Source organism: Anguilla anguilla, chromosome 15, assembly GCF_013347855.1.
Source record: "Anguilla anguilla isolate fAngAng1 chromosome 15, fAngAng1.pri, whole genome shotgun sequence".
Lineage (NCBI taxonomy): Eukaryota > Metazoa > Chordata > Actinopteri > Anguilliformes > Anguillidae > Anguilla > Anguilla anguilla.
In genome coordinates this window covers 34,591,508-34,616,030 of record NC_049215.1, presented here as the reverse complement: position 1 = coordinate 34,616,030, position 24,523 = coordinate 34,591,508, and the positions used below count along the sequence as shown (strand labels likewise).

General features: G+C 49.8%; 2 protein-coding genes across 2 annotated transcripts in view; both read left to right on the top strand.

Moving 5' to 3' along the window:
• Nucleotides 1-1,187: 1,187 nt before the first annotated feature.
• si:dkey-230p4.1 (centrosome-associated protein CEP250) lies at nucleotides 1,188-19,176 on the top strand. The gene is made up of 23 exons (XM_035394349.1): nucleotides 1,188-1,700; nucleotides 2,359-2,513; nucleotides 2,620-2,751; nucleotides 3,277-3,351; nucleotides 3,542-3,609; nucleotides 3,808-3,973; nucleotides 4,550-4,656; nucleotides 5,066-5,431; nucleotides 5,689-5,869; nucleotides 6,337-6,483; nucleotides 6,597-6,745; nucleotides 7,433-7,582; nucleotides 8,237-8,393; nucleotides 8,586-8,732; nucleotides 8,878-8,987; nucleotides 11,194-11,347; nucleotides 11,984-12,177; nucleotides 12,596-12,723; nucleotides 13,332-16,561; nucleotides 16,990-17,223; nucleotides 17,333-17,410; nucleotides 17,806-17,883; nucleotides 18,409-19,176. Exons 2-23 carry the CDS (start codon nucleotides 2,373-2,375, stop codon nucleotides 18,634-18,636), a joined length of 6,420 nt encoding a protein of 2,139 aa, XP_035250240.1. The 5' UTR covers nucleotides 1,188-1,700; nucleotides 2,359-2,372; the 3' UTR covers nucleotides 18,637-19,176.
• A 1,839-nt stretch (nucleotides 19,177-21,015) lies between these two features.
• LOC118213566 (bone morphogenetic protein receptor type-2-like) overlaps nucleotides 21,016-24,523 on the top strand; it is a 63,030-nt gene continuing 59,522 nt past the window's right edge. The window contains exon 1 of the mRNA XM_035392517.1: nucleotides 21,016-22,718. Coding sequence (XP_035248408.1) covers nucleotides 22,547-22,718 — 172 coding nt within the window. The 5' untranslated portion in view covers nucleotides 21,016-22,546. The remainder of the gene's footprint in view (nucleotides 22,719-24,523) is intronic.

The following is a 24,523-nucleotide window of genomic DNA, read 5'->3' as shown; positions in this document are numbered from 1 at the left end:
CTAAAACTACTGTTTGATTACAAATTAGACTGTCAATAATAATTATTTTTATTTGTGTGGAAAAAAAAATGTTGGCTTCTATATTTTTCAGAAAATCTTTTTTTCACTTTATGCATAAATATGGGATGGATCTTGGAAAATGTACGTTTGACTACCTGCAAATTTAAAGTGGGGGCAAAATGACCTCAAATCTAAATAACTGTTAAATTTGTAAAATACATAATGAATAAAAACAGATAATACTTCCTTTTGCTTTAACCAGTCTGTTCTTTCTGTTGCTGTATGAGGAAAATAAAATTGCTTTACAAAAATGTAACCAAAATGTATCAAAGTAAAGAAATTTAGCCTGTGTGCTACAGTGTTTGCACAGCGCTGATACCATATTATACTTTGAGCGCTGTTAGAACATCATGAACAAGTTAACATCCCTATTGCCACAGTCAAATTAAAGGCTCAAATTATTTACCTGAAACTGAGGATTAGAACATTACTGATGGTATGAAACACAGCTGTTGGGCTACCTTTCAAAGACATGGTAAACCCATTTAAACTCTATAAGCACCATCATAGACCAAGGTTTTCACAAGTACAGAATATTCATCTATGTAGAAGGACAAGCTTGTGCGGTTTGCTAAAACATGCCAATGATTATAGTGTGATGCTTTCCACTAATGTAAATGGATTCTGTAATATTACTTGCCGTTGCCGATTAAACTGACTGTTAATCGTTGCTGCTGTATAATCTCAGTATGACACAAAATTATGTGCAGAAAACTGCATGAGAACCGATTACTCCCGCTCAGTTAGCATCACCAGTGGGACAGCTGGTTCGGGAAAAAAAACTGTTTACAAGAAATGCTGTTGGCACGCCGGGGAAAGAAGTGTTGAGACGTGATTTTCCCGGAGTCGGTACTGGACGAGTGGCAGTCTCTTACAATGGCACAGGCAAGGATGCTACTTTTTACTGCTGGTTAACTGATTATTAAATGTTATGTTACGTATTCAAGTAGATTAAAGGTAATACACTTGGTAATATTTTAAATGTGCGCGGCTGCGCGTATTCACTTATGTTGCAGTAGACTAGTAATTTTTCTCCAAGCCGCGCGATGGCGCTGCAGGTATATCGGTATATCCTGTAGTCTTGTATGTGCCCTCGGAATTTGTTTTTATCGTCTTTGATTCTGGGTTGGAGGGTGAGATTTCTTATTTGAATCCGGTCTGGGGTTGACAGAACATTAACAGAAACAGGCTGCTTCTCTTTGGGCAAATTCTTTGATTTAACTGGATAAAACCACGCATATTAAATTATTGGTTTGATTTTTGTGATGGACGGTCCGTTTGACCGCACTGTTATTGGTTTTACAGCTGTCACCTTACAAAACCGCGGTTTCCATCTCTGATAACTAGCAGCGAGCACTCGACTAGCTGGTTTCTTTTCCTTTTTAACGTTGGCTAAAACACAAATTTAAAATGTTTCGTTGTAATTTTTTAAAACATAGGTGCTCTCTGTCTGTGAGAAATTGCAGGTTGCCCAAAGTGCTTTCTAGTAATCTAGCCAACGATATTCATTCGCTGTAAATGTGCAATGCTGTCGTTTCAGCACAACCTGCTAAGCCAGCTTTGCTGCCTAGCTATAATAACCTAACGTCGATTATTCAGCCACGGATATAGACAGAAATAACAACAAGGTGCTTGTTCAGGTAATGCCTTCATAATATATTTTTCTCATTTTAATAATAATATTAATAAAGGCGTTCGTCAAGGAATTGAAACACTAGCTAATTCAGCACGTATCCATAACATTTGCCTTTTTTTAGTTGTTGTAAATGTTCAACTGATAATTTTCAACAAAAGAGACTCTTCGAAAATGAATCACGGGGTCTCGGAGTATTTGAAGTCTGCTTTAATGAATCACAATTATTCTTGGTCCAGTTTTCGTTTCACGTTGTAAATCTGCCTTTGATGTAAACCGTGTTACAATGTGGGTCAAATCTGGGATTTTATCGCATTGGATACAGTAGTTAATTTACGACAGAACCGTGATCCATGATAATGTAACTGAGCATGACATGAACTTTAATAGCTGTAAGGTCTGTATGTCGTACCATCACTGTGTCCTTATTGAGACGACTCCGCTTCTTTTTTGGCTGGACCGCAACAGCGGGGCCAGCCCTACAAATGCGAATGTCTGTGACTGAGTGACTGACTGAGTGATGAAGTTACACCATTGGTTGACCGAGTTACGAAGTCACACCATTGGTCGGCCGAGTTATGAAGTTACACTATTGGTCGGCCGAATCACGTGTGTTAGGTCCAGCCATATACTAGGTTTTAACCAGGTCTTGTTTCTTTATGAAGACTGAAAGCTTGGGATGGAGGCGGATTTGCTGATTGACTGGCAGCGCGAGCGGGCGGAGATGAGGGCGGAGTTTTCGCGGCTGCAGGACGAGTTGGCCGAGAGCTGCGCTGAGAAGGAGGAGCTTCGGTCCAGGGCCCAGGCTTTGACTGACAGGGTGAGCAGCTGGGTCGTCTTGGTTTCTCCCCGCCCCTCTGTAGTGCAGTATGGCTGCCCAGCGCAAGCATCTCAAAGTGGTCATCGTGCGCTTGTCCCTTCCTCAGCTCGTGCAGTCTGTGAACCCCACGATGTCTGCGCGGCATGACGGCGAGCAGCGGGACTGGAAGAGGAAGTTAAGGGAGGGCCGAGAGCGGGAGGCCAGGCAGGCTCAGCTCATCCACAAACTGCAGAGCAAGGTCTGATCTCCCGGGCTGGGGAGAGCTGTCTGTGGCATGGCTGTTGTACAGGGTCTAAAGTGGGGATGTGATTTTCAGATATTTCGAACATTCCAATCCGAAAGAAAATTGAGTAACCAAACTCCCTCATTCTTTCTGCTGTTAGTTCTGTGTGCAAAAAACTTCAATAATAATAATAATATTCAAGTTATGTGTGCTGGTGTGAGCTCTTGTGTAATGGTGTGAATGCCTGCATGTGCTCGTGTGTAAAGGTGTGAATACCTGCATGTGCTCTTGTGTAAAGGTGTGAATACCTGCATGTGCTCGTGTGTAAAGGTGTGAATACCTGCATGTGCTCTTGTGTAAAGATGTGAATACCTGCATGTGCTCTTGTGCAAAGGTGTGAATACCTGCATGTGCTCTTGTGTAAAGATGTGAATACCTGCATGTGCTCGTGTGTAAAGGTGTGAATACCTGCATGTGCTTGTGTGTAAAGGTGTGAATACCTGCATGTGCTCGCGTGTAAAGGTGTGCTGTGGCTCTCAGGTCTTGGAGTACAGAGCGCGCTGCCAGGGCCTGGAGCGTCAGCTGGTGAGTGGAGAACGAGAGCAGAAAAGAGAGGTGAGGATAGAGGGTGATTATTTTTCTTTTATCCAACTGATGTACTAGAATCAATATTTTTACTGATCTTCTCAAACAGTAAACTTCAGGCGCTTCACAACGGGAACAAAAACCCTGAAATTACAGTATTGAAATTCGATTCAGTCGAATTTGTCTGTTCATTGTTTCTGTTTTTGTGGTATGTGCGAAGAAGATCAGAGATGAACACAGCAACTCGCTCGAGAGTGCCCTCATCAGGCTGGAAGAAGAACAGCAGAGGTAACAGCACTGCAGCTTACTGTAAAATTCTCAGATGAGTATTTGGCAATGTGCTCTTGCAGAAAGAGGATGGTTGGAAGTTTTTCAGCGCTGAACAACCCAGTCAGCTGCTGAAGGTTTTAGCAGGACTTACTGAAAGGACATATAATAATTAGAAATAAAACTGGAGCCTTCTCTGTCTGTCTCTTGCCTATGCAGAAGTGTGGGCATGGCAGAAATGAATGCTCTCCTGCGCAGTCAGCTCAGCCAATCAGGAGAAGCCAATGAAGCTCTGAGAGAGGACCTGAGCAAGTTGACTTCTGATTGGGCCAGAGCTGTGGAAGAGGCGGGCCGAAGGGAGAACGAGTGGCAGAAGGAGAAAGAGGTAGAATAATTATCCCAAGTGAATCTAAACCTGCCACAAGTATGATCCTGATAGGCTGTCCTTACAGTGTCTGTGGCAGTTTGCTAGATGTGCTTCTCCAAAGGTGACACAGTGGAAAACGCAGGCAGGGAGACATGCAGTTAAATGTAATACTGTTGGGACAGTGACACAGTTTTGTTGTTGTGACTCTGTGCTCCCACACATCAGATTTAAAATGAAGCAGTGACTATGAGGTTAAAGTGCAGACTGTCAGCTTTAATTTGAGGGCTTTTACATCCATGCTGGGTGATCCGTGTAGGAATTACAGCCCTTTCATACATTATAGCCCTTTTGTATTTAACGGTATAGTAAGCGGGCAGGTATAGTTATCCTAAAGTGCAGTGTTGCTGCAGTGATCCACGGAGTTCTGTTTGTGCTGTTGGTCTTGATTTATTTTTTTATTTTTTTTCAGTTGTACTTCAATTAATTAATACCGCAGATGACATCGTTACTGTTGATGTAAAAGGGGGGGAAAAGTTGGTCTCCCTCACCTTTATCTTACTGTCCCTGTTTTATTGTCTCCGCCCCCTCCGCCAGCTCCTGACGAATCACATCGGGCGTGAGCACACCCGTCTGATCTCACTGTGGGGGGGTGTGGTCACACTGAGACGCCATTATCACACCCTGAGGACCGCTACTGACAGGTGAAGTCCAAATTTCATATGAATCCACGTTTATGTCAAAAATGTTCAGTTTTTGGCTGTTTTAGAGTTTTGCCTCAGCTGCGTTCATGGCTACATGCTAATGGGTTTTATCTGATATTACTTGAAAAATGTCTTGGCTTTCATGATTGGTATGTCTTCAACCTAGCACCAGAGTGCCGTTAGACCTACGTTAAAAACTGAATATTACAAACTGGGGAATAAAGAAGAATCTTCATAAAATTAAATGTTTTTTGTTTCCTTCTTTTATGAAGAAGGAAGGTATGAAAACATGGGTCAATATGGAAAGTGGTTGGAGAATTTAATTGGGAGAAACTTGCTAGAGTAGTGACTGGATTTCCCGAGGCCAGGCCCTTGTGAAAGTAACGCTTCCTTCTTCTCTGTCCTGCAGGGACTTATGGGAACTCCGGGCGGAATTCTCCCGGGTCTCCTCCTCCCTGCTCTCCTGCTACGGGTCAGTTAGCTCCAGCCTCGTCTCTAGCCTTGGTGCTGGCCACGCCCCCAGCCTTGGGGCAGGCCATGCCCCCGGCCTTGGTGCTGGCCACGCCCCTGGCCTTGGGGCAGGCCACGCCCCCGGTCTCGGGACAGGCCACGCCCCTGGCCTTGCGGTCTCCTCCCCCATCCCGCCCTCCTCCCTCTCCCCCACGCTGGGACCCCTGTCCCTGCAGGACCTGGAGCGCAGCCTCAGGGAGAAGGAGCAGGAATTCGTGGAGCTGAGGGCCCAGCACCGCACCCAGACCCAGCAGCTCCAGGACAGGTCAGCATGGGAGCCCCGCCCCTGTATCCCAGCAGCCTTTTCACCTTTAAGACCCGCCCACTGTATCCTAGCGACATTTTCACCTTTAGACACGCCCCCTGTATCCCAGCAACCTTTTCACCTGTAGACCACCTAGATTCTAGTTGTGCCATTGCTTTCTTTGCAGAGTTTGGAAAGACCTGAAGAGCCAGTGATGGTGGTGGGGGAGAGGGAGAGGGTGGGACACTTATTCTCTCTCTCTCTCTTCTTTCTTTCAGGATCTCCGAGCTGTCCTCCTCCCTTCAGGCTCAGGAGAGGGAGAGGAGGAGACAGGAGGAAGAGGAGGAGGGGAAGAGACAGAGTGAGGTGGAGAAGGAGAAGGAGAGAGAGAGAGACTGGGACAGACACAGAGAGGTGGAGAGGGACCTACAGTCCGTCCAGCAGGCTGTCCTTAACTTGGTGAGGGAAATTTAGGCAGCGGTGTGGAGCAGTGGTTAGAGGTCTGATCATCTGAACGCAATTGCTGTTGCTACCATTTGAACAGTACTGCACCTTAGTGGAGTTACTCCTTTAAAATGGCCGCTTGGTAATTTAAAGGGGGTAAAATGGGTGCATGCTTTCATTTGCTCTTTAAAACGGAGTCTGCCAAGCAGAAGCTGGATGAGGTGATGAAGTGGTGCGTGCAGCAGGGAGCCGTGTGCAGTGCAACCCAGCTTGCGGTGTTTAATTGTGCCGGTCCGGTGTGGTCCGGTCCGGTCCGGTGTGGTCCAGTCTGGTCCAGTCCGGTCTGGTCCGGTGCGGTCCGGTCCGGTGCGGTCCAGTCCGGTCCGGTGCGGTGCGGTCCAGTCCGGTCTGGTCCGGTGCAGTCCGGTCCTGTGCGGTCCAGTCCGGTGCGGCGCTCTGAGAGAATGTTCCGGGTTTTCCAGGCTAACTTCCTCAGCGCGCGGCGGCTGGACGCACGGGGCAGCGCTCCTCTCTCCCTGGCCGACCTGGCCAATGACAGACTGCCCTCCCTGCTCACCATCATCGCCGAGGCCGAGACCGCCCTCCAGTGCCGACACGAGGAACTGCAGGTGACAGAAAAAATAAAGCCTTCTGTATGGCGGGTACAGATAATGGATGGATGGATGTAACCTCTGTGAGTGACTGAGCTGACTTTTTCTTCCGTTTCGATGAGTCGTTTCAGGAAGCGGAGGTGAGGATCCTGGGACTGGAGGCGGAGGTAGAGGCCCTGGAGCAGCAAATCAGAGTCCTGCAAAAGGATGGGGCGGAGCTTCAGGAGTGGGCACTGCAGGGGGGGCAGGAACTGAGGCACACACAGGAGCTGCTGCAGAGGTACCCCTCCACTCCCCCCCCCCCCACGCTCTGACCCTGGAGGTTAAATTAGGGAGGGGTGATCGCAGGGTAGTGTAGTGGTTAGGGAACTGGGTGTATATCCAGGGGTATAAACTGATAACTATGTAAAAAATGTACTCTGTGTAATATGCTCTTAATAAGAGCGTCTGTTGAATTCCATAAATGCAATGTGCTGTAATGTAACTTAACGATGGCAGAATAAGGATTCCTGACCACATTGTGGGTGGAGCTATCATGTGCTGTCACTCATTGGCCTGTTTACATGAATAGAAAGACTCTGCTCTGCACAGCTAAGATTGCAAGGGCAGACAAGACTGTGCCTGTTAAACAATGACTGTGCGATTTTTTGTAAAATGAATAAAGGAATTGTTCACAAAAAAAAAACACAGAGATTGATTCACATCGGTGTGAGTCAGCGACGGCACAGAACAGCTCCACCGATTCTGTGGCTGGCGAGCTCCCCCCCCCCCCCCCCCCACCCCCCCACCCCCCACCGCTTCCCCGCCCGTCTCTGAGCTCTAAGACGCCCACACACTCTTGAGTCTGAGTCTGTTACCAGTGGGGATGAAGGAGGGGGTCGCCTTGGTGACCATGGGTGGCGGTAACCATGGCGCCCACAGTGCGTGGCTGAAGACAGACGCGTGTTTCTCCCCTTCCCCGTGGCAGCGAGCGGGAGACGGCCGTGTCGCTGGGCAGCCAGCTGAGGGAGGCGGAGCGTCACGGCGAGGAGCTGAGGAGGGAGAACGAGCACCTGAGGCGCCAGCGGAGCCGCGAGGAGGAGGAGCGCAAGGAGCTGGAGAGGGACCGGCAGAGACGGTAGCGCCTCCTCCCCCGCCCCGCCCTGCCCCGCCCCGCCCCATCTCCTCCCCTGCCCCGCCCTGCCCTGTCTCCTCCCCACCCTGCCCTTCCCTGCCTCTTTCCCTGCCCTGCACTGTGCCCCCACCCCCCACCCCACCCTGCCTCGCCCCGCACAGTTTCAACGCACCGAACCATTCTGTGAATGGACACGCTACTGAAACCTAAGTGCTGATGTGTCGCTTCACATTGATGAAACAAGCTGCATAGAGCCAGATTTGCTGACCAATTAGAGATTTAATTCATGCCACAGCTTTGCCCTTTGAGATTATAAATTAGAACAGAGGGCATATCTTCTGTTCACACATCCCTCTTAGAGAGGTCCAGTCATATATACGTTTATTTATATGTGCCCAGTCAAACTGGCTACATTCTCTGGAGCGTTTATGTTGGGTCTTTTTGGTGAATGATATCAGGCTTCAGCCAGGGGTCAGTGAGGCTTCATAAACCCCAAAGTGGGAGGGGTTATGCTGTTGATGTGTGTGCGTGTAATGGCCTGTTTGGGTATCTCAGCGTGTTTTGCTGTTGATGATTTTTCCTGTGTGTGTGTGTGTGTGTGTGTGTGTGTGTGTGTGTGTGTGTGTGTGTCTGAAACGGCCTGTCTGTGTGTCTCAGCGTGGAAACGGGCTTGCTGGAAACCGCCCAGCTGATGGAGAGGGTGGAGCACAGCCGTCAGGAGCTGCACAGCCTCCAGGGGGCGCTGGAGAGCGAGAAGTTTGAGCGCGTGCGGGCTGAGGGGGAGGCGGCTGACGCCAGGGATGCACTATTAAAGGTGAGCCCTCCCCAACACCCCCCTCCCCGACATCCCAGCCCCCCCCCCAGCTACTCCCGTCCTCCCCCCTCCCTGACAGGCCAACCCCCCCCCCCCCCCAAGAGCCTGACACCCCAAACTCCTGAACTCTTTTGGCTGTACTTTCTCATTGGCCCTCCTCCTGCTGGCTCCTCCCCCTCCCGCCCTTTTCAGGCCCGTGAGTCGGCCCTGGCCCTGTCCTCCGGGCAGACCCAGCTGAGGCGCGACGTGGCGGAGAGCCGGGACGCCCTGGAGAAGATGGCGGCCCTGAACGAGGCGCTGGCCCTGGACAAGCGGGAGCTGGGGGCGCGTACCCTGCAGGTCTGACACACGGATAGCCCTGTGACATCACAGATAAGATACGCTGGTTCAGCTCTGACAGGCTAGTTCAGCTCTGACAGGGCTCTTTTCGCATGTGAATACTGTTGATCGATCTCCCCCCTGATTCAGTCCCCTCTCCCCTTAGCTGGAGACAGAGCTGGCAGATGCTATGTCCTGCCTGCAGACGATGAGGTCAGAGGTCACAACCCTTCAACGGGAGCTGAAGGGCGTTTCCCAGGAGGCAACAGAATTAAGGTTTGACAGTAAACGCGCACATTATCCGATAAGCAGTCGCTTGTGTGATTTGATTTACTGGGGAAATCGTTTTGTCGCTCAATAACAGCGCTTTACAGTTTTCCCCGGTGTTAGCAGTGACTGCCGTCTGAATGCACAGGGAGTGTGCTTCAGTGCCTGTGAGAGATATGTGCTGCTGTGATCAGTGTTGGTATTCAGAGCCTGTGAAAGATATGCACAGCTGTGATTGGTTTTTATTACCTGTGAAATATGTGTGCAGCTGTGATTGGTATTCAGTCCCTGTGAAAGACCAGTGCAGCTGCGATGATTTTGTTGTTCAGTCCCTGTGAAAGACCAGTGCAGCTGTGACTGATGTTGGTATTCAGTCCCTGTGAAAGACCAGTGCAGCTGTGACTGATGTTGGTGTTCAGTACCTGTGAAAGATGTGTGCAGCTGTGTTTGGTTTTGATATTCAGTCCCTGTGAAAGACCTGTGCAGCTGTGACTGATGTTGGTATTCAGTCCCTGTGAAAGACCAGTGCAGCTGTGCCTGATGTTGGTATTCAGTCCCTGTGAAAGACCAGTGCAGCTGTGATGATTTTGTTGTTCAGTACCTGTGAAAGACCAGTGCAGCTGTGGCTGATGTTGGTGTTCAGTCCCTGTGAAAGACCAGTGCAGCTGTGATGATTTTGTTGTTCAGTACCTGTGAAAGACCAGTGCAGCTGTGTTTAGTGTTGGTGTTCAGTCCCTGTGAAAGACCTGTGCAGCTGTGATGATTTTGTTGTTCAGTACCTGTGAAAGACCAGTGCAGCTGTGTTTAGTGTTGGTGTTCAGTCCCTGTGAAAGACCAGTGCAGCTGTGCCTGATGTTGGTATTCAGTCCCTGTGAAAGACCAGTGCAGCTGTGCCTGATGTTGGTATTCAGTCCCTGTGAAAGACCTGTGCAGCTGTGACTGATGTTGGTATTCAGTCCCTGTGAAAGACCAGTGCAGCTGTGCCTGATGTTGGTATTCAGTCCCTGTGAAAGACCAGGGCAGCTGTGCCTGATGTTGGTGTTCAGTCCCTGTGAAAGACCAGTGCAGCTGTGATGATTTTGTTGTTCAGTACCTGTGAAAGACCAGTGCAGCTGTGTTTAGTGTTGGTGTTCAGTCCCTGTGAAAGACCTGTGCAGCTGTGATGATTTTGTTGTTCAGTACCTGTGAAAGACCAGTGCAGCTGTGTTTAGTGTTGGTGTTCAGTCCCTGTGAAAGACCAGTGCAGCTGTGCCTGATGTTGGTGTTCAGTACCTGTGAAAGATGTGTGCAGCTGTGTTTGGTGTTGGTATTCAGTCCCTGTGAAAGACCTGTGCAGCCGTGCCTGATGTTGGTATTCAGTCCCTGTGAAAGACCAGTGCAGCTGTGCCTGATGTTGGTATTCAGCCCCTGTGAAAGACCAGTGCAGCTGTGCCTGATGTTGGTATTCAGTCCCTGTGAAAGACCTGTGCAGCTGTGACTGATGTTGGTATTCAGTCCCTGTGAAAGACCAGTGCAGCTGTGCCTGATGTTGGTATTCAGTCCCTGTGAAAGACCAGGGCAGCTGTGCCTGATGTTGGTGTTCAGTCCCTGTGAAAGACCAGTGCAGCTGTGATGATTTTGTTGTTCAGTACCTGTGAAAGACCAGTGCAGCTGTGTTTAGTGTTGGTGTTCAGTCCCTGTGAAAGACCTGTGCAGCTGTGATGATTTTGTTGTTCAGTACCTGTGAAAGACCAGTGCAGCTGTGTTTAGTGTTGGTGTTCAGTCCCTGTGAAAGACCAGTGCAGCTGTGCCTGATGTTGGTGTTCAGTACCTGTGAAAGATGTGTGCAGCTGTGTTTGGTGTTGGTATTCAGTCCCTGTGAAAGACCTGTGCAGCCGTGCCTGATGTTGGTATTCAGTCCCTGTGAAAGACCAGTGCAGCTGTGCCTGATGTTGGTATTCAGCCCCTGTGAAAGACCAGTGCAGCTGTGCCTGATGTTGGTATTCAGCCCCTGTGAAAGACCAGTGCAGCTGTGCCTGATGTTGGTATTCAGCCCCTGTGAAAGACCAGTGCAGCTGTGACTGATGTTGGTATTCAGCCCCTGTGAAAGACCAGTGCAGCTGTGATGATTTTGTTGTTCAGTCCCTGTGAAAGACCAGTGCAGCTGTGATGATTTTGTTGTTCAGCCCCTGTGAAAGACCTGTGCAGCTGTGCCTGATGTTGGTGTTCTCCACAGGTTGCAGAGGACTGCAGATCTGCAGGCCCTGCAGCAGATGGGGGACAGAGAGAGGGATCTGGAGAGAGAGGTGGAGAGTTTGAAAGAGGAGAGAGAGAGGGAGGTCAGCCTGCTGACGGAGGCGAGAGAGCGGGATGAACAAAAACTGGAGGAGGTAACGCGTTACCACACGAGTCACGTTCTTTCACTCTAAATGTGTGTGTGTTCCTGCTAACCTGTGTGTGTGTGTGTGTATGTGTATGTGTATGTGCGTGCGTGTGTGCGTGTGTGTGTGTTTATGTATGTGTGTGTGTGTGTGTGTGTATGTGTGTGTGTGTGTGTGTATGTGTATGTGTATGTGCGTGCGTGTGTGCGTGTGTGTGTGTTTATGTATGTGTGTATGTGTGTGTGTGTATGTGTGTGTGTGTGTGTGTATGTGTGTATATATGTGTGTGTGTGTGTGTGTGTGTGTGTGGGTGTGTGTGTGTGCGTGCACGTGTGTGGGTGTGTGTATGGTGTGTGTGCATGTGTGTGTGTGTGCACGTGTGTGGGTGTGTGTTTGGTGTGTGTATGGTGTGTGTGCACGTGTGTGTGTGTGTGTGTGTACGTGGGTGTGTACGTGTGTGGGTGTGTGTGGGTGTGTGTATGTGTGTGTATGTGGGTGTGTGTGTGTGCACGTGTGTGGGTGTGTGTATGTGTGTGTGTGTGTGTGTGTGTGTGTGTGTGTGCACGTGTGTGGGTGTGTGTACGGTGTGTGTGTGTGTGTATATGTGTGTGTATATGTGTGTGTGTATGCATGTGTGTGTCTCAGCTCTCTGGGCTGCACAGTGCAGTGTGTGGGGAGCTGCGGGGCGCGCAGGCTGAGCTGAGCAGAGCGGTGGAGCAGCAGAAGAGGGCGGAGAGAGAGAGGGACGACCTGCTGAGGGAGGGGCAACGGCTGGAGGCGGGCGTGCGAGCGCTGGAGAGAGAGAAGGAGGAGCTGGAGAGGGGCCGGGCCGAGCTCGGGTGAGCTGGATCATGGGAAATGTAGTTGTACGGTCATGTCAGACGTGTAATCAGGATTTGTCTAAACATAAACGAGTACAAAGCTATTTTCAGATGCACAAAGTGTCACCCGTTCTACAGATAGATTCTCCCATTTGCCTAAATGTGCTTATTTACGAACGCCAGCCGGTAAAAGACTGCTAGCCGTGTGTCGGTATGGTAATGGCTCTGTCTGCGGTAATTGCACGGAGCTGATTTGCGTTTTGGGGATTGCTCTCGCCTCTGCTGAGCAACTGCTGTAATTTCATAATGCGAGGACCGTAAAATGGAAGTCTGATATGCGCTGTGTTACGATGCCACTGGGACCTGGTCTGTGAGCTCCCCCGCCCCCCTCCTCTTCCTCCCCCTCACATCCCCCCCCCCCCCCACCCCCCCCCAGATCGCTCTCAGCCGCCCTGCAGAAGCAGGTGGCTCAGCTGCAGGAGCAAAGTTCCGGCCTGGAGGTGCACAGGGGCCAGCTGGAGGTCCAGGTGCACACGCTGTTGCAGGCTAAAGACGTGCTTCAAGGTGAGCTCCCAGGCCGGCGAGCACGGTGAGACAGAGAGGGAGAGAGAGAGAGGGAGAAAGAGAGGGAGAGAGGGAGAAAGAGAAAGAGAAGGAGGGAGAGAGACAGTGAGCGAGAGAGGGAAAAAGAGAGTGAGGGAGAGAGACAGTGAGAAAGAGAGGGAGACAGAGAGGGAGAAAGAGAGTGAGGGAGAGAGACAGTGAGAAAGAGGGAGAAAGAGAGGGAGAAGGAGAAGGAGACCGACAAAAGAGAGAGATGTGGGGAGAGAAGACAGATTAGCACACAGAGAAACAGAGGTAGAGAAAGGCAGTGTTACAGAATATGATTAGGGCTTTCACAATGGCTCAAACCGTTGGCTTAATACCCACAAGAGCAATTTTCTGCTTTATACCGTGACCCCCCAGTGCCCCAGTACCAGCCGTTATAAAGCCCAACAGTGGTTTAAAGCAATTATAAAGGAAAATTCTCTAAGGCTCTAAAATATCCTTCTTTGTTCACAAAATCCTGGGCCAATATGAAACGTACACTAAAACTTAAATAATATTTAAGACACTGTGTGTGTGTGTGTGTGTGTGTGTGTGTGTGTGTGTGTGTGTGTGTGTGCGCACAGGGGAGATCCAGTGTCTGCGAGATGAGCTGGACAGACAGACGTCCCAGAGCGAGGTGGAGAGGGCGGAGGCACAGGAGGAGAGGGAGAGGAGCCGCAGGGAGGCGGAGGGCAGGGAGGCGGAGGTGGAGAGGCTGAGGGCGGCGGTGGAGCTCGCGGAAGAGCAGCGTGGGGAGCAGGAGGCGCAGAGGGGAGCGTGGCAGAGAGAGAGGGAGGCGCTGAGCTCCGAGCTGGGCCAGAGGGACGGAGAGGTGGAGGCGCTGAGGAGCAGGGTGGAGGGCTTGCTGAGCGAGAAGGAGGAGCTCTCGGGCCTGCTGCAGGAGAGCCAGGCGGAGCTGGAGGGACTGCGCTCCCAACTGTCCACGGAGCAGAGGAAGCAGGAGCAGAGGGTGAGGGAGGCCAGAGGAGAAGCCCAGCACTGGAAGGAGAGAGCGGGGGAGGCGCGGAAGGAGACGGAGGCGCTGAGCCTGAGGCTGACGGAGAGAGAGAAGGAGGGAGTGAGGGCCATGGAGAGAGAGAGGGAGAAGAGCGCGGAGCAGCTGAGGCAGAAGGAGGCGGAGCTCAGACAGGCGGAGGAGGCGGCGGCCAGGCTGGAGGCCAGAGTGGAGGCGCTGGAGGAGGCGCAGCAGGAGAGCGAGAGGCTGCGGGAAAGGGTGAGCGAGCTGGAGGAGCTCAACTCGCAGCTGAGGGAGGGGGAGCGACTGAAGAGCGAGGAGGAGGAGCGGTGGAGGAGGAAGAGGGAGGCGGAGGGGAGAGAGCGGGAGGAGAGGCTGCGGGCGGAGCTGGGGCAGAGGAAGGCGGAGGTGGCGCAGCTGAGAGCCAGCACCAGGGAGCTGGAGAGGGAGAGGGAGGCCGCCCGGAGGAGGGCGGGGGACCTGCAGGGGAGCCTGGAGAGCCAGGGGGCGCTCCTCAGAGAGAGCGAGGAGGAGCTGCGGCGGCTGCGGGAGGCGGTGAAGAGGGGCGAGGAGGAGGCCGCCGCCAGGCTGCAGCAGGAGGAGGAGCTGAGGAGGCTGAAGGAGCAGCTCCTGCAGCTGGAGCTGGCGGGGCAGGAGCTCACGGGCCAGCTGAGGGAGACGGAGGCCGTCCTGGACAGAGAGAGGAGCCTGAGGAGAGAGAAGGAGCAGGAGCTGGTGACCGCGAACGGAGAGAGGGAGAGAGCGAGGGAGAGGGTACGGGAGATGGAGGACGAGAGGAAGAAGATGGAGGAGGAGGTGGAGAAATGGAGACAAGTGGCGGGGGAGAGGGAGAGAGCGGGGGAGAGGGTGTCGAAGGCCCTGGTGAAGAGAGAAGGAGAGGTGGAGGAGCTGAAGGCTAGGATAGAGGAGGGAGCAGAGGAGGAGGCGAGGATGAGGCAGACCCTGCGCGAACGAGAGGAGGAGCAGGAGATCCTGGCGTCCCAGCTGAGAGAGGAGCAGGCCGAGGTGGAGAGACTGAGGGCCAGGGTGGAGGAGCTGCAGAGGGGACAGCGCTCCCTGCTGGAGGAGAGGGGAGGACAGGTGGAGGTGCTGGGCGGGAGGGTTCGAGAGCTGGAGGAGGAGAGGGACGGTCTATTCGCGGAGCTGAGGGGCAAGGAGCGAGAGGTGGGGGTCCTGAGAGAGGAGGTGGAGAAGGAAAGGAGAGAGAGGGAGAAGGCAGGTTCCTCGCTGAGGTGGAGGGAGGAGGAGCTCAGGCAAGAGAGAGAGAGGAGGGAGGCGATGGCCGCCCAGCTGACCACCCTGAGGGAGGAGGTGGGCGAGTTGGCTAAGGGGCGGGATCGAGCCAGGGCGGAGGCCAGGGAGAAGGAGGCAGAGAAGGAGAAGATGAGGGAGGGCCTCAAGGCCGGGTTGAAGGAGATGGCCACCCTGAAGGAGCTCCTGGAGGAGAGCCACCGTGAGGGAGAGAAGCTGAAGACGCTCCTCCTGGAGAAGAAGGAGGAGCTGGTGAAGGGGAGGGACGAGCGGCTGCAGGCGGCCCGGGCGGAGCTGGAGGTGCTCAGCGGGAGGGCTCGGGGCCTGGAGGGGGAGAAGCAGGAGCTGGAGGCGCAGCTGAGGCTGAAGGAGGCGGAGCTACAGCGGGCCACGCAGTCCCGGGAGGAGGCAGCCAGAGAGCGGGACAAGGCGGAGAGGAGGTGGGTGGAGGCGGAGGAGGGGCTGAGGGCCACGGTGGCAGAGAGGGAGGCGGAGCTGAGCCGGGTGAGGGCGCGGGTGGATGCCCTGGAGGAGCAGCGGATGGAGCTGAACTCCGCAGCGGGCGAGAGGAGCCAGGAGGTGGTGGAGCTCGCCAAGAGGACGAGGGAGCTGGAGAGCGAGCTGGAGGTGGTGAGAAAGGGCAGGATGGAGGAGACGGAGAGGTGGGAGGAGAGGATGGCGGAGCTGAGAAAGGAGGGGGAGGAGAAAGAGGAGAAGTGGATGGAGGAGGAAGACCAGCTGAAGAGGGAGAGTGAGAGACTGAAACAGGCTGTGGAGGAGAGGGTGGAGGAGGTGGAGGTGGTGAGAGAAGCTCTGAGAGCGAAGGTGAGAGAGGTGGAGGTGATGCAGGAGAGGGTGGAGGAGGCGGAAATGAAAATGGCTATGCTGACGCAAGCGGAGGAGGAGCGAGACAGGGCGGCGCAGGAGGAGGCGCGCGAGAGGGAGAGACTGCAGAGGCAGCTGGCGGACAGGAGCAGGGATGCGGGGGAGCTGAGAGACAGGATGAGGGAGCTGGAGGAGGCGCTGGAGAAGGAGAGGGAGCGCAGGATAGAAGCAAGGGAGCGAGACCGGCTCAGGATGCTGGAGGAGCAGAGGAGAGAGGAGCAGGCCCAGACGACCGAGCTCCTGCAGGGCATTCTGGGTAAAGTGGAGAAGGAGAAGGCGAGTCTCGCAGCGGAGCTGAGGGAGAAGGAGGAGGAGGTGGAGAGGTGGAGGAACAGGGCGGAGGCGCTGGAAGGAGAGAGCGAGGGGTCGAGGCGGAGGGAAGGGGGTCCGGCGGACCCGGCGGGGGGGGCTGAGGACGCTCCGGACGGGGTGAGCGTGGAGCGGCTGAGGGAGAGGGTGGCCTCGCTCCTCCTGGAGAAGGAGGCGCGGGAGCGGCTGCTGAGGGAGAGGGAGTCGGAGGTGTACGCGCTGAAGAGGCGGGCCGAGGACCTGGGTCAGGACCGGGAGCGGGTCCGCACCGCGCTGGAGAGGACCGAGGCGGCGCTGGTCCGGTACCAGGAGAGGAGCCGGCAGCTGGAGCAGAACCGGACCGGCGGACCCGATACGCTCACACTCTCCCAGGTCAGTACCGCAGGCCCCCCCCCCCAGAGATAACGCTGAGCCCCCCCACAGGCCACACCAGCACCCTCCTGCTGCCCAGAGAATGAGGCCTTCATTCTGTCTTCATTCATTTAGCACTTCAGAGGTTGCTGTCGGATGATCTGGTGTGTTATTTGAGTTTAATTAATGTTTAGCTCATTGATTTGCATTGCAAGACTTCTGATGTGCTATTTTGGGGTCATGAAATCAAAACTTTCCTCCTGAAGGGAGAACCAAATGTAATGGGCAATTTGTGTTAGATATACAATGTCTCTCCACCCCCAGATCTACAATAACAAGAAATAAGCAAATAGACCCTAAATTTGCACCCATTGACCTGGCACCTCCCGCCCCACAGCTAAAATAAACCAGAGCAGTAGGTAAGCCCTGCGTTTGTACCCTCTGAGCAGGTGGGTGAGAGTGCCGGTTGTGTTGTGGCTGAGCAGGAGCAGAAGCAGCAGGTGCAGTCCCCTGAGAGGCCAGAAGGGGGCGCTGAGGTGCAGGAGCGGCTGCAGGCCATGCAGAAGGCGGTGGCGCAGCTGGAGTTTCAGCAGCAGAAGCTGCAGGACAGGAACGCGCAGCTGGAGCAGCGGGTGGCCAGGCTGCGCGCTGAGAGGGCCAAGCTGAGGGACATGCTGAAGCAGGTACCGCCCTCGTCTTCAACATCTTATTTATTTATGTTCATTTTTTTTTTGTCCTCCTGTTTTTAATCGCTCTTAAAACTGTGTGATTTGTGTGTGACCCGGTCCCCAGTTGGAGCAGGAGCGGGAGAGGGTCCTGCATCACCTGTCACAGTCCGACTCCACTGCAAGGGAGAGCTCCAGAATACAGGTTAGACAGTGCGGGACTGTGTGTGTGTGTGCGTGTATGTGTGTGTGCGTGTATGTGAGTGTGTGTGTGTGTGCGTGTGCGTGTGTGTGTACGTGAGTGTGTGTGTGTGTGTGCGTGTGCGTGCGTGTGTGTGTGCGTGCGTGCGTGCGTGCGTGTGTGTGTGTGTGTGCGTGTGCGTGCGTGAGTGTGTGTGTGTGTGTGTGTGTGTGTGTGTGTGCGCGTGCGCGTGTATGTGAGTGTGTCTGCACGTGCAAGCGTGCATGCATGAGTGTGTATGTGCATGCATGTGTGTGTGTGTGTGCGTGCGTGTCCGAGTGCGTGTCCGAGTGCGTGTGCGTACGCCTGCCTTTCGGGAAGCACGCAGAGATGAGCCCGTTTACTCACCTCTCCTTCAGGGCGAGCTTCCTCACGCAGAAGAGGATGAGGAGCAACTGACACTCCTCAGGGCACGAGTGCTAGAGCTGGAAGATCAGGTGAGACTTCATTCATTCATCCAATCATTCATTCATTCATTCATTCATTCATCCAATCATTCAATCAATCAATCAATCAATCATTCATTCATTCATTTCATCTTTCATTCATTCATTCATCCAATCATTCAATCATTCATTCATTCATTTCTTTTTTGAAGAAAATACAGAAAACTCACATGGCAAGGCACTCAATCTCCAGTGAAAAAGGTAAAAAAGCCTTTATTATTTGGCTGTGTGATGATAGAAAAAGTCATGAGTGCATGTGTTGCTGACAGGTTGGTACTTTTTTTCTATCATGATACAGCCAAATAATAAAAAAAATTTCATTTTTTCACTGGAGATTGAGTGCTTTGGAATTTAACGTATTTTATTCCCTATGGATACGAACCCCACCTTGCAATGAGCACTTCTCTACTTTCATACTTTTATCTGAAGCCAAGGCAGCTTTCCTTCTTTTTACCATTTTATGTTTCATTATTTATTTTTCATTTTCCATTATTTCTCTCTATCAAATCCTCCCAGGTGCAGCATCTGAGGAAAACACTGGCAACGGATCACAGGGAGAGGGCGGAGTTTATCGAAGAATCCTCCAGGAACAACCAATGGCTGATCTCACTGCGGCAAGACCTGACCGACTCCTTGGCAGTGGTGTCACAGAAGCCCCTCCCATCAGTGCTCCAGGCTGAGACTCAGCGATTGGACAGAAGTCTGAGAGAGGAGGAGTTTCGGTTGTCTCTCAGCAAGTCTTGACCGACACTGATGTTTGAGATTTTGCACTCCTTATTGCTTGAATGGCAATCAGTTGGAAATGTTCCTAACTTTTAATTTTAATATTACTTGAGATAAAAAAAAAAAAACAAGGACACAGATATTGGCCGTTATTGAAGATGAGTTGAAGTATGCTTGGCTGATTGATGGGCAGCTTTAATATGCTTTCATACCTGTTAAGTAATGTTTGCTAAACTGTTTAATTTTTTATTTTAATTTCTCATACTGTTTTATTGTTATCAGTATTTTTTAAATTAATTTATTATTTTATATATATTCCATTGTTTTTTGTCCTCTTTTTAACTTAACTAACTAGTCTGTTTTTACTTCTGTCACTTTTTCTCTAAAGTGCATTGAATAGCACTGCGTGTTCGAAATGTGCTATATAAAGTTTATTATTACTATAATGCAGTCTACATTATATTTATTTATGATAAATTACATTTTGTCTCATGCCATCTGTGGTCTAATATCATTATACCATTGGACAACTTCTATTAAATTAAAAAACCATTCAAGTCTTTCAAGACTCTGATTGGAGTACTTTAATTATATGCACGTGACAGAGTGAAACCAGAGGTAATGTTTGTTCTAAGAGATGTGTAGATAAAAAGTAGACCCATAGTTCCAAGAAGTCCCTCAGTTGTGGGTGGTGTGTAAACATTGCATAGGTATTTTTTTCCCCCCATTACCTTTGTTATTTTATACCAGGGCTGCCCAACCCTGTCCCTGGAGACCTACTGTCCTGTAGGTTTTCACTCCAACACTAACAAAGCACACCTCATTCAACAGCTAGAGATCTCCTTGAGCTGGTAATTAGTAGAATTGGGTGTGCCAGATTAGGGATGAAATTAAAGCCTACAAGGATGATAGATCTCCAAGAACAGGGTCGGGCAGTGTCTGCAACATGCCAAAGACGGGTAAGCAAAGACATCTTGTTGCCAATGTCACATATGTCTTCTGTTAAAGAACACATACATGTTCGATGCATACAAGCACAGGGATTACTTTCCCCTGAAAACATTTGACCTAAATGAAGTTCTGCACGTTTTTCCACTTACATTCCCACTCCACATTGCTTCACGCGCGAGGGAGAGGGAGAGGGAATGGGGGAGTATAGTGTGTCTCGTATTTCCTCGTGGTTGAGAAATTCTTCTCTGCACACACCAGTGTATTGTTTTTTTTTTTGCAAAAACCATATTTTTTACGGTTTAACAGCTTTTATTGGCGGGGCAGGAGTCTTGGTTGACTTCCAGTCGCACAGACAAATCCCTGTGCGTTTCAGAGGCTGGCTTTACCGTTGGGTGGACAGATTTGTTTGCTGAACTGTCTGAAATGGTGCCCCAGACCAGCTGAAGAAGAAAGGACAGTGGGCATTAAATGAGATTTTTAAAGACAAGCTTTGTCATGGAATGGTCTGATGGATCAGGATGGGAATTAATACACAATGATACACTTTGGTAGAAAGATAAAGCCACTTCGGTTTGGACCTCTGTTTAACATGTTAATATCTAGTATCCATTGCTAATTCATTTATAAAATATGACCCAAAGTTCAATTACTTTAGTTTTAAATAATGTGAAAAAGAACTTGGCAGATTTAATTTTGAGTACAAACAGTATACCGTTGGCCCAAGATTTTCTATCTGCAAAATAAAAAAAATAAAAGGTGGCAGGGCTTGTACAGAAATTTTTAGCACTGGCATTTTTCAGGGTTTCCAACAAATACGCCAACAATGTTGATGGACTCTGTCCTTACAAAGGTTAACTTGTTCTCTCTGACCTTGTGAAATCAGAATTTGGATAGAGTGCAACATAGCGACACAATAATACTTGGAAACACAACCTATTCTGCTGGTAGGCTACCAAAAGTATTTTGAACATAACAATTCTGATATCTGAAATGACAGTCTGGATGTAATCATGGGGAGACTGAAAACTTCTACGAGGAAACTGGAATCTATGGCAACCTTTACACGTTACCTTCAACGTGTATTTTATATATTTTGCTTGCCATACTAAAAAAACACATACACGAGACGGTATAGGCTACTGTACAGCAAGCGTGTCCAATCTTATCCAAGAAGGATTGGTGTGGGCGCAGATTGTTTGTTTAAGCCCAACAGACCTGATTCAACTTATATTACGTTATATTAATGAATCTAGTACTATTGCTCTGAGCATTGAATAGAGCTGGTTCAGCTTCCGTGTAACGTGAACGAAGGTGCCAGGTAAATTGAGTAGCGACAGTTCATCTTAGACTGTATTACTGTACTGACTTTAATTGCAGATATACACAGTAATTAAGGTTGCTTTCCACGTTTTCGATGAGACGTGACGTGTCGTTCATAACACAGATGAGAATGGGTGGAACGGCTAGAGGGCGCTCCACTTGCTCTCTCAGATGAAAACACACATTGGAGAGGAGAAAAGGATTTTCCATTTCCCCCCCTTTTAATGTACAGTCGAGTCCCGGAAGGACGAGGCGTTTCCATCCGCCCTGTCTGACGCTCGGCCACGGTCACTGCCAAATTTCTCCGCCCAAGAGCGACGGGGGGAAAGAGAGACTCCGCAACCCCCCTCCTTCAACCTTTTCCCTAAACAGAACTGGATTATTCCGCTAATAATACCTCGCTAGCACCGCGTGTAAAGTTGTTATGGTTGGACACTTTTGCGTGTTTTCATGCCGATTTTGGGTTGCTCGCGATGCAACTCGCTAGCTAGCAACAGTCGCCAGTGTGAACAATTTATTTAGTGCTAAGCTACAACTGTTCACCCTTCGTTCTGCACCGCGCCTGGAAATCCACTGGAGTTGTAGCTAAGCCTTCTTCCGTCGTTGTTTGTTTTTTTTCCTCCCACCGAGATCGTACACGAATAGAACGGAAAACAACGCGGCTAACAACATAGCTTGTCTAGTCAGCTGGCTGGCTAACTAGACAGCCAGCTATCATCCTGGGATCATAAACCGGATCCCTGGAAGACGAAACTCCACGGTGGCGAGTGGCTGGCTGGTTTCTTCTCTGCTGCCGACACGGGAGCAACAGAAGAAAGGGGCAGAAAATGCTGGCCAGTTCCTGCGTTTTGACACCAAGTTAAGAAGTCCTTCAACAGAAAATCGTCTGCTTTTAGCTGTAATCATTTCTGAGTCGTCTCGGGGAAACGGTCGAATAAGATTCGACTTGGCTACACGAAGACTGTTCTTCACATAATTAGCTGGAGTGCGAGTTGTGGCTAACGTTACATTTTATACTTAAAGGCCTTTTCTTGGAACCGATTCAAATCCACGGTTTTAGGAAATAGTATTGTAAAATTTAATCCCGACACGATCGGGTCGGTATAAGATGCATTCGTTTAACAAGTTAGCTGTACTTTTCTAGTACTACGCAAGAAATTTTGTATATTTAATGAAGGACATTTGATTTTATTTGGGAAGCATAACGACAGTAACGTTATATTTGGTGAGCGTGTCAGACTCTAATCTTCCAGGATGGGTTTAATTGCAATCTGATCAGATATCCATTCGCTCGCGTGGATATAAAGTAAAATAATCAATAAACCCACAAGGTCGAGTTTGGAGCATTTTTGTTTTGAGGCATTGTACATTTTTTGCACCTTTGAAGACTGGTTACGCGTCTAGCAAGCTCGCTTACGTTAGCTGGTATACACAATGTAGCTAGATAACGAGTGGCAGAAATAGGTAATAACGACACCGATAAAAGGAAGATTAGAATATAGTTAAACATAGGGGAAATAGTGTAGACCATTCACGGAAAAGCTTATTTAAAAAATATAATTTTTTATAAGGTGAGGGACCGTTGGCTAGCAAAAATCATGCGATTCCTTCCCACGTTCATTTGTAATTTGCACCCAACTGGATATTACAGTCCGCGCGAATGACCTGGGATTGGAAAAAAGGGAGAGAAAAGGGCGAAAAAACGAAAACTTTGTGGAGGAGCCACTTGCTTCAGCGGAGCCGGAGTGCATCGACAATGAGGACGGTCGCGGGCCGAATGTCGGTTTTGGCGTTGGGACTGTACGCCGTGCTTCTCCTCAGCCCAGTCGCTGGTGAGTATCTAGCTAGCTGGCGCAAGCTAACGCTATCCGACTAGGGTACGCTAATTTGTCCGTTACGTTAGACTTGTCTAGCTAGCTACTCGCTAACGTTATTCCTAGGCGAGTCTGTAATGTTTGACGTATTAGCTATGTTGATATTGGGATATGGCAACCGAAGATGTTCGTTTACACAATCCGGCGAATGTTTATTGGTTTTCGACTTGTACTGCTCGATAGGTATCGATGACTGGTGCTCGCTGACATTAACTAGCTTGTATGTGCCATAACGTAAAGTGTCGTTAGACTAGCGCTATTTTTATTTTGAGATTAGCTAAATATATAGCATCGCCTATCTTGGTAGCTAATGCATCAAATGAACAGTTATACATGGCTGATTCGTGATTGAAATAAGCAGTAGATTTTGGTTGCTGCCTTATTAACTATCTTAGACTAGTTAGTGCGACTAGTTTTGATAACGGCCTTATTAACTAACTCGACTTTTTAGGATCACCTAAATGCATAATTTAGTCTAGTAGTGTAACTAGCAAGCTAGTTAGGATGGTGTGCTGCAAATGCATTCACCGATCCCAGTAACATTGCATAATATGATCATAAGCTAAGGCAAACCCTATTCTGCTGGCTAGCTAAATTACAGACCGGAACATGCCAGTTTATATGTTATTGTATCATCTGCTATCGCACTGTGTATCTGAATGCACATAACTTGCCAATGATTAATGAAGACTTGAAGGAATGCTGTTTTGCTGTCTGGAGAATTGTTGCAATTGGCGAGGTGTAGAAAATATTTGCAAATTTAATCTTACGACAGTCGTACCTGGTAAATTCACCACTACTAGTCTACTAGTATAAGCTAGACGACATTCGCCAGTATCAAGCACAATTAAGTATATTTTATAGTCGACTAAGCTTCGGGTCTTACAATCATTGTACTGTTATGCAGAATTTCACCTGGAAGCCTGGAAAATGTGATCTACGGTTCTTGTATTTTTTGATCCGAGTGGCCTATTGGTTCATTGCCAGCTAAATAGCTTTTGGTATGTAGCATTGCACCATCTTGTCTCCAACCTACCGAACAATGGTAAAGGTCGCGATTCACAAGCCTTGTCACTGCACAGGAGCCCAGAGTTGTGTTTTTTATGTACAGTTGTACGTAGATCAACACGTAAACAATCGCAGCGTACCATGTGACCATGCTGCCTGTGTTTATGTGGAGATTGTATGGAGATAGTGTATGTCCACTGATTACAAGGCATACATTACTAATGTAATCAACCACACATTACTAGTGTAATCAACCACTTCGGTAAACTGCCAGATCTTTAAGTATGTTCTGACTTGGGTTAGAAGATGGTATCAAATTCTGGTCCTCTTTGGTTCCGAATATGTGACCCCACAGATGCAATGGTCAACATCTTCAACATCTAACCAATATGTTGTTCTTTACCGTCTCCCAACAGCAGTGGAGACCAGTTTCGAGTGTGTGTGTTTGTAAGTGTCTTTGTGTGTGAGCACACATGTGAATGGGCCTGCTATATGTTGCTTGCATTCACAATCCAGTTGCAAATAATCACTCGGAAAAGCATTAGCTTGTAAAATCTGTTTGGAGGCTCCAGAAAGCTCTTATGGAATTCCCATCTGAAAATGAATCCCTGAAAGACCATATAGCTAATCTTGAGTTACTCTATATTTGCACTATAGCATCAGAGTGCACAATTAAAGCAGTTAGGTGTGTGCACGCGAAACCTGAGACGATTGATATTTAAAACCCTTTAATGGCTGAGTCATCCGTGTCCATT